The sequence below is a fragment of the Denticeps clupeoides genome, chromosome 5 (assembly GCF_900700375.1).
Source record: "Denticeps clupeoides chromosome 5, fDenClu1.1, whole genome shotgun sequence".
NCBI lineage: Eukaryota > Metazoa > Chordata > Actinopteri > Clupeiformes > Denticipitidae > Denticeps > Denticeps clupeoides.
In genome coordinates this window covers 20,015,484-20,030,217 of record NC_041711.1, presented here as the reverse complement: position 1 = coordinate 20,030,217, position 14,734 = coordinate 20,015,484, and the positions used below count along the sequence as shown (strand labels likewise).

The 14,734-nt window shown below is 45.6% G+C and overlaps 1 protein-coding gene across 2 annotated transcripts in view; it reads left to right on the top strand.

The window, feature by feature from the left end:
* Positions 1-248: 248 nt before the first annotated feature.
* The window catches only part of nlgn4xa (neuroligin 4 X-linked a), a 55,715-nt gene continuing 41,229 nt past the window's right edge, over positions 249-14,734 (top strand). Inside the window, exons 1-3 of one of the 2 annotated variants that reach the window (XM_028980091.1) lie at positions 249-589; positions 5,564-6,338; positions 11,444-11,503. In XM_028980091.1, the coding sequence (XP_028835924.1) occupies positions 5,876-6,338; positions 11,444-11,503 (523 nt within the window). In that variant the 5' untranslated portion in view covers positions 249-589; positions 5,564-5,875. The remainder of the gene's footprint in view (positions 590-5,563; positions 6,339-11,443; positions 11,504-14,734) is intronic. The other variant, XM_028980092.1, reaches the window with a different exon arrangement.

Here is a 14,734-nt window from a genome sequence, read left to right as displayed (position 1 = left end):
AGAGCTCATGGCTGCACGGGAAATAACGGGAGAATGAATCAGGCAGGCTGTGTGTCCTGGGCGTCGGGAGGGTAGACGGGTCAGTGCAGTGTGTGTGTGTGTGTGTGTGTGTGTGGGGGGGGGACTTTCCGATCCCTCTAATGTGGCGCGTTCGCGCAGTGGTTAACGGTGATGGAGAGAATGCGGCAATCCATTGGCTGCGGGCTTTGTAAATTTCGCTCAGCGCAGTCCAATGGCAACTAGAGACCGCGAGAGAGAGAGAGAGAGAGAGAGAGAGAGAGAGAGACACTGGTACAGTCTCGCTCCCACTACCCTTAATCTCCTTTTTTTTACGCGCCTCTCCACGTACGGAGGGAGTCAGATTCCGTGCGTTTAATACGCGTCGTTGCGTGGAATGAGCAGCCACACAGAAACACTTCCCGGCGCCTGGACTGCGGCGCCTTGTTGGATTTGTACGAGGAGTTCGAATTCTTCTCTCCCTCGATCTGCTGTGGTGTGTGTGTGTGTGTGTGTGCGTGTGCGTGTGTGTGTGTGAGTGTGTGAAGTCAGGACTACCGAAAAATCCCCGCGCGTCGCAGACATTTCGAAGGTAAGCGGGGCGACCCGGTCCGATGTTTCTCATTTCGATTTCTGCCGAATTGCGAGCTGCTCCATCCGCCTCGGTCGCAGACATTTTGCGGCGACTCGCGTCCCTCTTCGCCGGGGGGATTCGTAACGCGATGCGGGGAAAGAAGAAGAAGATGAAGAAGATGAAATAATAATAATAATAATAATAATAGTAAAAAAGTCACTAACGGCCAAAAAAGCCGTCCAGGTGATCAGAACCGATGCCGCGGTGATCGAAAACTCTCTCCTGGCGGGGGTTAAGACTCTTTGCCTCATTTGTTTGCAATGTTACACGATGACAACGAAGGGCGGCGAAGGATCGTAGTTTCGGCCAGTCTTCCACCACACCATTATTATTATCACCACGACTGTTGCAGGTGTTACTTTAATCGTGGCTTTTGGGGGTTAATTCGTCCACACGCTCCGACGTGTGAGTTGCGTGGGCAGCGTGGAGGACCCCGTTCCGGATGCAGCCCTGAAGGACGCGCCGCGTTACCGGCCCGGGGCCGTGAACCCGGGAGCGGGAGCGTAACGCGGTTTCACGGGCGGCGTGGAGTTGTCTCGGCTGTGCGGTGCGGTGCGGTTCCGTCGCGGGCCACGCGGTGGCGCTGTGGACATCTGGGTTCGCGCCGCGCGCTATTTGCGGACGGACGGACGGACGGACGGCGAGCCTCCCACGGCGCGAGCGTCACCTTCCGGCACGCGGAGGTCGCGCAGGGTCGCTGTCGTCGGTTTATTCATTTATGTTCCAGGTTAGAGAGGTGAGTGTCGTGCTCGGCCCCCTCGACACATGCAGCGAAAAGTCAACTAAAATGAAGGTTATAATTCTCCCTTCGGATGCTGTATTTACATTTACAGCATTTATCAGACGCCCTTATTCAGAGCGACTTACAATCAGTAGTTACAGGGACAGTCCACCCCCTGGAGACACATAGGGTTAAGTGTCTCAGGGACACAATGGTAGTAAGTGGGATTTGAACCTGGGTCTTCTGGCGACTATGCTTCTACCTCCCTACTATAAAACTAAAGCATCTGTTATGGCTGTAGCTATCACACATTAGAAAAAATTGGTCTGCCGAATATAAATCAAAATGAAAGTTATGAGACTTGACATGAAGTCCCTCCCCCATCTCCCCTGTCTCTCTCTCTCTCTCTCTCTCTCTGTGTGTCTCTGAATCTGTGGCTGGCTGCTTGTGCGCTCAGGGCTTTCAGAATAAGTGCCATGTCCGATACGGGCACTCGAGGGTTTCACTGCAGGGCCGTATGGGGGAAGGGGGCTTGGGCTGCAGGAGAGTCTCCTGCGAAGTCTGTGTGATCACAGGGAACATGCACTATACAGTGCATATACAAAACCACAGTTACCTAAGCTACACGCTTTATTTTCAAAAACAAAGCAAATATTAATTTACCTGATCCATCGATTGCAGAATTTCTTTTTGTGTGCGTCTACAGAAAGAGATTCTGTTATGCTGTTGTTCTCTGTTTCCCATCTGTGGACCATTTGTAGGGTAAAGGGAGCCTGAGACACAGTTTTTGTAACAGTTTTTAAGAAATGAAATGAATTTATTGCCTCTTTTCACGTTAGATAGTCCCTAAACCTTTAATTAGTTTCATTACTGCCTACAACTTCTGTACAGAACTGTACATGTAGCCCCGAACAGGGCTTTACAACAGGGCTTCACGTACTCTGTAAGTTGCCATCATCACGCTCCAGCACATTTAAGGAAAGTCATCATGACATTATCATTAACAGGGGAAACAGCTGAAGGTGAGACTTTTTGCTAGAATAACACTTTTATCGCTTCCCCTTAACTTGAATGACGGTGTCACCCACAGTACTCAAAACATGTGACATTTCCACAATACAGCAGGCTAAAGCCCCTCAACCAGATCTGTTATATTAATTAATATGCTAATTACGAATCCAGGTCTTCATTGAAATTCACACAAGTTACACCTGATAATCATGGGGAGCAACCGCTTCCCCCCCTCCTCTTATGCTAAGGGAGGGATGTGTGAGCCTCCACTGCCAGAGATTTATCTTATTTTGGGACAAGGAACCGCACAGTCTGCTCACGGCACGTCCATAGGAAGCAGATTTCCTGCTTCCCTGAGAGGAGAAGCTCAGAGAGGAGAAGCACAGACCAGACAGAAGTGATATGACCATACACGTGGAAAATAATCCTTAATTCCCTTGTGTCATTCTGAAAGTTGTTCATTATATATAATTAGGTACAGTACATTTTATCGTCCAGAAACGGACGGAAATGACCATGTTTAGGAAAGACCTGTTATAGCCGAAGATGTGTAGCACTTATTATTTTTAATGGCTCCTCAGAAGCTCATGAAGTGGAAATGTAAAAGCCCTCTCACCTTTGAAGTGTTAATTTATGACCTACCAAACCTCCATTCGCGACTGCATCTCCAGACAGTGGGGATCGGGCAGTGTACGCACGTCATCCTTGATGGAATCCTGTCCCGCCGTGTTTTGAGGACAGCGTGAAGGCTGCTAATTGGTTCGTCTGATATGGCCGGTTGAAACAAGGCTCGTCCTGCGGCCCGACAGATGCTGCGGTCGGAGCTCAGCGGTGATAATGGCCTCAGAACAGGACTGTTTTGCAAGCACTAAAATGACCCGCTGGCCGCAGATTGGAATGTATTTTAGGAACTGTTGCCTGTACAGCACCGATAAAAACCTCGTTGTTGGCCGCGTGTTTATCTAGAGTGGCTCTCGCCTAATTAGATCAATGATCGAGATATTTAATGGGGAAATAATCAATACTGAGAAATCCTATATCAGGTCAACCGTAGATCAGAGGCACAGTGATGAGACTCATTTCGGGGCCAAGGTCTGGAAACCAGAAACCGGAATTCAGATGGAGTCAGCTGAAGGACACCCTGCATACAAACAAATGAAATCTTTTCACCTGACTAGAGTCACGAGCAGCTGCAGAGCAGCTCGAGCCATGGACTGGATTAAATATTCATAGCGAATCATGTTTATCTTTCACTGAAATATAGTAACAAATGAAAAATCCCAGAATTATTTATATATGTATAGGTGACTCTATTATATATCTCTGCTGTAAATGGCTTAAGGAGGCAACATCCATTATAGAATATTGATCTTCCCATTCAAACACATTATTTGCAGTCTGTCTATTCCATTATTACCACTATGTTCCACATTTATTACTTGAATCCATGTTTATTTCTGTCATGAAATTGGAATAATAGAGTTGTCTTACTTTTCAACATGGGTGAATGAAGGTCATCCATCAACCCAATGATAATATTGAGTGTTTCATATTTAATATAACGTTTTAACATGTTCATTTACATTATTCAAGTCACCTTACATAATATTAATATTAAAAGGGGAAGTCGTAAACATGGTTGATTCCAACATAAAGACCTTTTTTTTTTAATTCTTTGTCATATAGCACCCTTTCAATGTTCTTACAACACAGGAAGCTTTTTACAATGTTGGATGGGATGTCATCATCTTCGGCGTCGTTGCACTCTTATATAGTGCCCACAATTCTGTTCTCAGTTTTTTTTTTTTTTTTTTTTTTTTTAAAGAATCGGCCAGCGAGGAGACCATCTATAATCTGCTTAAACTGAAGCGAGACGACTCAAGTTATAATGCACGCCGACTGTTTACACTGGTGGGAACCGCTCTATTGTGCTGCTTGTAGTGAGATATGATTCACAAGCTTTAGAGCGGAGCATGGAGAATGCAACGCTAATGTTCCGTCGTCTCGGATAATGGCTCTTAGTAGTGTCGTTCACATGTAAAATGCATTTTGTAGGATTCATACTCCATTGGCTTTAATGTGCAGAGAGTACAATGTACCTGTTTCGTGCTTTTTCCCTACAAAAAAAAAAAGACCAGATATCTTTATGCATCCAGCAGCTATCTATTAAACGACAGAATCAGTGTGAACAATTCCCTGTGGGAAATAGTTTGTTGTCTTCAGGGGGAAGTGCTTGTGATGCTTTAAATGTGCCATTTTTCCACCCGCAAATAGAGAAATGTGGTTGAGCTCCATCAGTCACCCTCCCCCTCTCACTCCATCTCTCTCTCTCTGTCTGTCGGCATTGCAACGTGTTAAGCTCGGTCATTGAGATGCGCCGCACAGATTCCGATTTACATCGCTGACGGAAAGCATATCTGAGGCTTTTAAGGAGCCCCTTCCCCACCATTACCCCACCAGGGTCTGTGTGACAGTCCTGCTAATGAAAGAAGAGAGTTGGGTATAGGGGGCGGGGCTACGCCCATCTCTGATTTATATGGGTTTCTGTCACTACGGCGCTCCGGCACATCCCCATAAATCCATTTCGCTAATGTGAACCAAACGCAGACCATCGGAGGTGATCAATACTGCTGATTAACGCGCACTGTAAACGACCTCTGTGGAGAGACGCAGATGGCTTCTGCAGCAAAAAAAGTCTTAATTCAAACATATGATAAACAGGCAAAATCACAGCGAGGAGTGATGATTCAATCTGCATGATAAATAAAGGCAAAGCTGGGGATGATTTTCGGCATCAGTGGAAAGCAGCATTACTCAACACATGTCCCACACTGCCAGCACCCGTGGAAACCTGGGACTTTGCAGCTTTTTAGTGGAACAGCACTGTTTGCAGTTGATTTCTGATCTGTAACCTGACGCCGGGGCAATTTAAAGGTTCATGGCAATGATGCAGCATCGAAAACATTATGGAGCCTGTGAATGTGGTTGAGATGTTAAGGCACGCGATTGTGCTTCTGAGATATGCTCTTAGCGTTTTTTTATTAAATGTGGCCTGCCTGAAAAGCGTCGCCTGACACTCGGTTATTGTCCCTGGTGCCTTCAGCACCAAACAGTTCCTCATCAGGGAGACAACAGATTCATAGACTTTGTTGCATTGTGTTCAACATGAATTTAAATGGCCTTTTCTGTCTTTCCCGCAGGCTAGAGTTGAGAGGAGAGAGGGAGAGAGAGAGGGGGAGCGAGAGAGACGCCAAATCACAGGAGGACCGTGAGGGAACTCCTCATTTCTATCCCTTTTCTTTTTTTTTTTTTTTTTTCCTACTTCCTGAGGGTGTAAACACAACTACAGACTGCAGCAAAGAACCTGTCTCACCCTCCTGGAATGGGGGGCACTAATGTTGCTTGCCTGATTGGTGGGGGATCCTTGTTTCGATTGGATAGCTCAGCCTGAGGAGGAGGAGCCTGGGAAAGGGAAAAGATCAAGAGAGCTGCTCCAACAACACTGCTGGACCATGTCGAGGTCGGGGGAGAACCTGTGGATACCTTCGTCCGCGGTTCACCTGATGGTGACCGTCCAGCTGCTCATCAGCTGCGCGGCCACGGCCACGTGGTTGACTGGCGCCCGCGCCCAGACACACCCCGTCGTCACCACAAACTACGGAAAGCTGCGCGGCCTGAAGACCTCTCTGCCCAATGAGATCCTGGGACCAGTGGAACAGTACTTGGGGATCCCTTATGCGCTCCCCCCAACAGGGGAGAGGCGTTTCCAGCCTCCGGAACCGCCCATGTCCTGGCCGGGCATCCGGAACGCCACGCAGTTCGCTCCGGTCTGCCCTCAGTTCCTTGAGGATCGCTTTTTACTCAACGACATGCTGCCCGTGTGGTTCACTGCCAACTTGGATACCGTGGTGACCTACGTGCAGGATCAGAGCGAAGACTGCCTTTACTTAAACATCTACGTGCCCACTGAGGATGGTATGTAGCATTTCCGTACGAATATATCCCCAGTCTGTCAATGGCCGAGGCTCCAAATCCCTCGTTTTCTTTCACGGCTTTTCTTCTTCTCTTTGCTTCTGTCAGCACGTTTTGCCAGCTCGAGCTGTCGAGGATGCCCTCCGCTTAGATGTGGACCGCGGTAGCTACGGTTGGGGTAGCTGTGAAGGTGCTCCTGAGAGTGTTTATGACTCTGGTGCATAACTGCTCAATTAGCCAGAGGGCTTTACCCCAGTGTGACTGTAAAACAAGTGAAGTGGGCTCTAAAAAGCAGATGTAATGGTGGATGAAGATACTCTCCACGTTTTAGTAAATTGGTTAAAAAAAAAAAAAAAAAAAAGAAGAATGAAAGAAATACCCGAAGGGCGGTTTCCAGGAGTGTAGAGTCCTACTGAAGTCAGCTCAGGCTCAATTGGTGAGTGTGTATTGATCCCGAGCTTCGCAGAGGGCCATATTAGTGGGAGCTACCCCAAACTGCTCCACCTCTAATTAACAAGTATGTTTAATAACGGCGCAAGGCCACGGCCACTGGGTACCTGTTAAAGCCTGACTGCCAGAGCTGGGTTATTGAATCTCTGCGGGACTTTTATTATTCTGCCTCAATATGCAAGGCCCCGCGACTCACTATGTCCGTTCGACGCCCCACCCGCCGTCCACAGCACACTGAACCCTGTGACTGTCCTGAAGGGCTGCGAGCACATGATGAAGCGTGTGTGGATTCATGCTAAATTTAGTCTCCTGGGCGAGGGCTGGATTAAGGCGAAGAGAAAGGGGATTATCAGACAGTCAGAATCTCAGTGCGCTGGTCTAATTCTTGCAAGATTTTGTGGCATGTGTTGGAAAAAAAAAAAAGTAAGCCTCCACGCACCTTACCACCACGCTGAAAGCTTCTGTAGATAAATGCACATCTTTGACAGAATTGGACATTTTATTGAACAGAATCAAATCAGTTGGATTGGGTAAAATACTCCAGAATAGTTTTAGAATACATACATAGAATACATTCTCTATAAATGAATAAAACAGCTGTGCTGTGTCAATATATTCTGAGGCTGGTGAATTTGTCAACATTAATAATATGTTATTTATAGTTGTCTATCATCCACATCAGCATTTGAGCGTTTGAAGCAAATCATCCTTGTCAGCAGCCACATCACCTTCACGCACATGGATGTTATGAGTGCGAGAGAGGAATTTTTGACTAATTAGAGATTTCACTAAGAGTGGCGGTGGAATTGAATGACAAGAGAAGTCCCATTTTATTTCTGTCGTCATGTTGGGTAGTGTTTAACTCCACTATGTCTTACTTTTCAACATGGGTGAATTGTCATCCATCAACTCAATGATAATATTCAGCGTTTCTATTTATAGCAAGTTATGGGACATTCCACAATACCTGACAATTGTCATGTTAGCATCAGCACAAATACTTTATTTATTGACTGCCTCCCATCCACATTCAAGTGCATGAATGAAGTATTCCTTATGAGGTGTTGCCTTATTTTTATTAATTAAAAAAAAAAGTCACAGTATTGTACTGTACTGAGTACTGCCTTGTTTAATTTAAATGTATGCAATACAGAATTCATATTTTTTTTGTATTCTGAAAACCCTATGAGAATCACTGATAAACCGACACTCTGCCAATGTTTGTGTGTACGAGACAGAGATACGTTTTGGTAGTGATCGGTGATCTCTGCTTTGCACGCAGGCAGATAAGGAATCCATTTTCCTGTTGGTGTTGTAAAGCTATTTTGATGTTAGAATGCGTGCCGTGACACTTCAGTGAGCACAACAAGCAGAATTCATATGAAAATAGGGTATTGTGCCGCGTCCAACGCACCTGGCCGGGGAGCGGCGCCCCCAGACTCCGCAGTGGGACACGTTTCTCCCCGTGGAGACAACCCAGGCCTGTTGGGCACCCTCGTCCTGCCTGTCATCCTTCATCCCTTAAAAAGTGGCCTTTTCAAAATACTCTGTAATGTGAAAATATCCTGCCTGCCGAGGATCAGAGAGGGATTTACCCTTTTTTTTTTTTTTTGGTGTGAAGTGGGGGTGACAGATTAAAAGAGAGCTTTTGTTGTGTCATTTCATTTAAGAAGGGTGAAGGAGCTGAAGCAGTGCATGCTGCAGTAATGCAATTCTCTCACCCGTCACACGGACGCGTGTACCACTTTTTTTATATATATTTATTGAGATATAAGAGGATAAGTGCTGAACACATTTGAGCCTGTTCTTTTTTTTTTTGTTGTTTTTTTTATTCAGTAATTTTTTTTTTTTTTTTAGGTAGGCTGCATCTCATGCAGACAAAAGGGCTGCAGTCTGGAGCCGGTTTTATCTGCCTCTTTTGAGAGCGCCGACCGGGGAGGCGGCATCCTGTTTTACTCTGAATTAATCAGAATGAATGTGTAGCCTGCAGGGAGGGTTTTGGTGAAAAAGACAATACTACAGCAGGACACACTCCAGCTTTAATTGTGAACATCCTGTACATTAGTTCTGTCTCACCATTCGGTATAGCTGCAGCTTCTCATAAATCAGTGCTTGTTGCTTGCATTTTGCCACATTCCTTTTCTAAACGTCTACAGAAATTGCAGCTGATAAAGCTGTCAGATCCATGCCTGGCAAAAAAAAAATAAAAATGATCAGGTGTCTGGTGCAGCAATTAACACTTCCTCGCACTGCAGATACCCCGTGGATCCTCACGGATCCTGGAGGTAATCTCGTAATAGTCCCGCGGCTTAATTTATATTCCTTACCTTAATGGAGTCATTAATAATGAGCGCGGATCAGAGACCAGGCCAAAGCGGGAGCGTGTTGAGTAGCTACGTGCTTGTGAGATGCACAGATGGTTGCGGATGCGGACTCTTTATTTGTTCGCTGGTCAGCAAGGTGATGCTCATTTACATCTGTGTTGAATTATTCATGGATTTCCATATTACAGATAATGAAATAACACACTGGGGCATAGTAAAATATGAACCAATTTGTTTGGTCACGCATGCATTCTGGAGGATTTTTTTCTTTCTTTTCTTTCCTAAGACGGGCTCGTTTTGAGAGGTGGCCGGCTGCAGTGTCCCAGCTATGCTTTCTTACAGCCGATCACCTGTGTTTTATTTGTCCATTCAGAGCAACGGGGGCAGACATGTCACCACAGCCCAGCTGGGGACTGGTCACGTGGCCATCGTCGACCCCTGCGTTTTTGTAGTGCTGATCTAATCCCAACGGTGGCCCTTTTAACACATCAGCGAGAAGTGCTGGGAATTAGTGTTTTTTTTTTCATTGACTGCTCAGATTCCGTCTTTGCACATCTGACAATGCACTTCGCTTCATGTTTGAATGGTGTTAAAAAAGAAAAAAAAAGTATTTTCGGCAAATGATGAGAAGATGCACTGTCACGAATGAGTTGCTTCTGTGATGTAATCGAATCAAGCCCACCATTCCCACCGCTGCACTGTACAGAATTCAATTCACGCTACATAAAAAGCAAGTCAGGCGAGTTGATGCGATCCAAAGAAACTTGACGAATGGCTGTGTTCACACGGCATCACGCCTGCCTGACTGGCTCGTGTCATGCGACACATATGTGTTAAAGTATGACAGCGATGCCCAACTCCCTGTCCTGGCATGCCAGGTCCATATCAAGCCGTGAGTGGGACTGAAAGCAGCCAGCCTATCACTTGACAAAAAAAAAAAGCACCACGGATTAAGTGCGAGGGCCGGGTCACCACTGCCCCACCGAGATGGAACGTCACCATTCATTCCCGTCTCGGAGCAGAAAAAAGAAAGTGGGGGTGGGGCAGGCAGCGTGAGTCACGCAGCATGTCGGCTGCCTGATTTGGATGTCCGGAGAGCTTGGTCATCTCATTAAATTTGCTCTTCGTGTCACCGGTCGTGAAAGGAATGGCTTCGAATGACAAATCCCTGATATAATTTGGCCAGGATTAGCATTTCCTTTTGAAAGGTCTCAGTTTGGTATTATCAAGATGCATTTCGTTAATGAAACTGCAAATAGGTAAGTAAAAAAAAAAAAAAAGGTCAAGTTTGGGGTTCTCTTGTTAAATGTCGACCGTCCTGGCCTGTTACAGGTTGACGAGGCAGCGTGGACATCTCGGAAAAGTGAAGGCCCTAGGTGCTCTTATGCCGGGACAGATGTGGAGGCTCACGCTCCGCTGATTCACTCTGACGTGCCACTAGCCTTTGTTTGGACAGCTGAAGTCCTCCACTGGATATTATTTCTCGCGAGCAATGGCCGCCCGTCTGTTTTCCCGTAAAAAGCCGCACGTTCGGTGCAGTGTCGCCATGCCTCAATGCACTGAGCGTTTACTGCTAAATATGGTATAGGCCATCGTGTTATGTAGACGCGCGCCCGTGGATACTCAGTGAAATCTGCCGCTGGAAGCGCGGCGGGTTGGAGGGCTCACTTGTAGAGCTTGGCAGCTGCTGTTTGTTTCACGCTGCGTCTCAGAGTCCCAGAAAGTGGTTTTTCGACAAACTAACACCTCACCCTTGTGTTTTGTGAGTTGCAACATGCCAATCTAAATCTTAAAAAGGCCAGGGTTCCAGCTGGGCTAATAAAGGTAAAACCCCACTGGGGGAAAGGGACAAGGCCAACTTGTCACTCATTTGTGGTGTAAAACTGGACCTTTGAATGGGATTATGCTATTCTACATTGATGGAAATTGCGCATCTCTGAACGTTTTACAAATCATGTTTCATGGTGTCCTTGGTAAAGCTGACATGTTTGTACTTGTGCCAAATATCCTTTATATAAATATATATATATATATATATATATATATATATATATATATATATATATATATATATATATATATATATTTTTTTTTTTTTTTTTTCAAACACGCAGTTCATGGTGGCTGTGAGAAATTAGACTGACAATTTTTTTATACTACTTTGATCTGGCCACATTTGAAAAATGTGTAGACTAATTTATCTACATTATCAAATACTGCCCTTTTTCCTAATTAATTGAGTTGCATTTTTTAAAAATATTTTTGTCAAAACTTCTGCTTTTTGAATCCTGCTCCTCCCTTATTACTTCTACTCTCTCCTGTTGTTGACAGTAGGACCCAACACTTACAGTCAAGCTGATGATTTCACCAGTAATGATGGTGGCGAAGACAAAGGTATTTTTTCTGTCTTTTCCCCCCATTTTTAAAAAGAGAATAAAACCCCAAAATACACGCCTGATTTTCATGCATGAATAAAAAACATAAACTATTTTTTTTTCTTAATTTACTTTTTCCCCATTTTTCCCTTGAAGTGCAAATCAGTCTTCTGCACCTCTTGGATTAAATTTTTTAACCTTTTCCTCTTTGGAGATACAGAGTTTAGGGACGGAAGGTTGGGTAAAGGCTGATTTGCCTGAAATCAACGCAAAAAATCATTCCCATTTACACTAGTCTCACCCAAGAGAAACAAAGTGAAAGCTTTTCAGCTCAGAGTGCATGTGCCGTCTCTTACCTCCTCAGAGAAATTATTAAATTCATGTTTTTTTCTGTTTGTTTTTCCGTTTCTCCCCCTTCTGTTCATTGCTCGCAGAAGCATGAGCACTAACCCATGTTATTTTGACAATGGACATCAGTTCATTTGTAACTTTGTCAAAATCTGCTGTAGCTTTTTTTCTCTATTGTCACTCCCTTGCTCCTTTTGCATGATGTTAATGCCGTCCAGAGTTTTTTTGTAGCTGTTTCGGCAAGTCGCTGTAATGTCGGGAAGGGAGACATCTGGATGAGGAAGCCCTGGGGTGTAGCACCATGACAGGCCATAATTTTTCCCGTTGGCTCCTGGTGGTTTAGAGAATCTGACAAAACCAAGGACATGGAGGGGTCCCTTTATCACTGATGCCACCGAGTCCTCAGAACGCAGCAGGCCCACTGTCTCAACCTGCTGGCTTATACCGCAGTGATGGCTGCGATATGTTATGCACATTACAGGCTCTATCGAGGCTTCTTTTTTTTTTTTACTTTTGAAAAGAAGTAGGAACCCAAATTACTTTCTTATTGCCAGGTATGATGAATAGAGTGCTGAAGAAGAAAAAAAGCTATCTGTCTAGAAAGACCTCATTGTTACATAGCTTTCAATATGATGGGCTCCTACATGGTTTTTACATAATACCATGTAATAAAATGACACTGTGCTGACGCTATTTCACCAGACCTCGAAATGCCTGGGTAAACCCTGGCTAGAACGGTGCTGAAAACGAAACAAACTAAAAAAAAAAAGCTGATTTGAAGGACCGAGGACTGCTGCAGACGGACTCTCCGAACATCTCTGATGGTGGAGACTCACTCATCTTGCTTCCTTGAGACGGTACCTGTTCCCCCCAAGTGCTGCATTGCCCCCATAACAGCAGCAGCAGCTGTCCTCAGGCTGTTCAGAAGAACATCAGGAGAGAACGATGAGGACTGTCTGCCTATAGCGGCGAACGGCGTGTCCCTCTGCTGCGCAGACGTCATCGGAAAGCGCTCAGCACACACGCACGTTCCGTTAAAAGCAAGTTGAACTGATCCACGGGGGTTTCTGGCCAGCCCTTTTTAAAAAATTGTATTATTATTGCAGGTTTTATGTCGATGCTACAAACGTAACGCAGAAACCCTCTATCACCAAGGGACATTGCAGTGTCCAACTGACCAAAGAGAAATAGAGTGAGGAAGAGGAGCAGAAAACAGAGAGGTTGTGGTGATGCAATGCCACACGCTGTAGACCGGAGCACATGAAAGGGATCTGTGTAGTCCTTAAGATCCGTCAGCAGCACCCGCAACAGCCCCGGCATTTGCTGAAACTAAGGGAAAATACAGATGAGCCACCCCCCATGATGTCAGTGTCTCTCTCTCTCCCTCTCTCCCTCACACTTCCTCTCCTTCTCTCTCTCTCTCTCTCTCTCTCTGTATAAAATGAGTAATGTGTGCCTTGCCGCTGGGCCCGTGGGGGAATATGTTACTCCCCCAGCTCTTGGCGGCAGTGATGGATGCACAGGGTGTGCTCACTGCGGAGTCGCCCAGGCAGCGCCTCCCCCCAGCTCGTCGGAGGAGGAGGAAGAAGATGATGACAGAGAAGACTTGGGACATATTTATTTCTGTGTCCAAATAGCAGTGCACTGAAGAGATGGACCCATGAGTGCTGAGAAGACCACCATGTCAGTTTACCTTTCTCGTGGGTTCGTTTCTCTTCTTCTGAGGTCATGAGTCCTCTTTGGATTTAAAGTGATTCAGGGTGAAAGGCTATTGGACGCCCAGCTGAGTCGACACGCCCAGAGCAAATTGCGTCAAGGAGCTTTAAGATGCGTATCTCTCCAAGGGCCCTGACAACTTTATAGCAGCATTCCATTTTCCTAATGTGTTTCTTGAATTTTCCACTTGCTTCGACTGCTGTTGATGATAAATTTAAAAAGCGGCCTTAGCAAAGCAGGCAGAGAGAGAGAGAGAGAGAGTGAGAGATCTAAATAAATTCACATGATGTGAGAAGCACGTACATCTGTACATTTCAAACAATGATCCGGCTTGAGTGTAAGGGTTAGAGGACCGGGGCGGTACACTTTAATGCTGGTTCTGAAGACCCCTCGGTTTGTCTGTGTGTGTGTGTGTATGTGTGTTAGTTTTTTCTTTTTTTTTTCAGAGAAAGACTGCATACTTCAGTTGAAGAACTGTGAAATAGATGCATTTGCATTAGCAAGTGCGCCTGGCACCCACTCTGGGCACCATGCAGATTAATAACCTGTCACTGGGGGTTGTTTTCAGCTCCTCTCTCTTTCTTACTCTCTCTTTCTTTGTTTTGCTTTCCTTTTGTGGAGGAGGCGGTGGAGGGCAGCGCGTACGTGGCTCTAATGCAGTCGGTCTGCCCGTAGGTCCCTGGCATCCTGTGCCAGGCTTGCAGAGGCTAAGTGATGCAACGCCCCCTTGCAGTAGCTTCAGCAGATGCAGCAGTGGCAACGCTCGCTTCAATCACAGTGACAGTGATGGGCCAGGCGGCTAATTCTACATTTATACTCTCTCTCTCTCTCTCTCTCTCTCTCTCTCCCACACACACACACACACACACACACTTCAAACATATACACAGATATACGCAGAAAAAAATGGAGATGAGAGTTGTCCAAATACATTTACAAAAGACCACAATCGGCTGTATATCCGAGTTTGGCTCCATTCCCTCCTTATTTTTATCTTGTTCTGAGCTTCAATATGTCCAAACAGGCAAAAAGAGAATTATATTATAAACATCTACCTGAGCCCGAGGGAGGGATACAACGAAAGGAGAACTTCTGCTGGGAGCTCCAGAAATATGACAGATAAACTCACCCACACAGCAAAAAAAGTACCTTGCAATAAGCACTATGGCCTTTTATTTAATTAAGA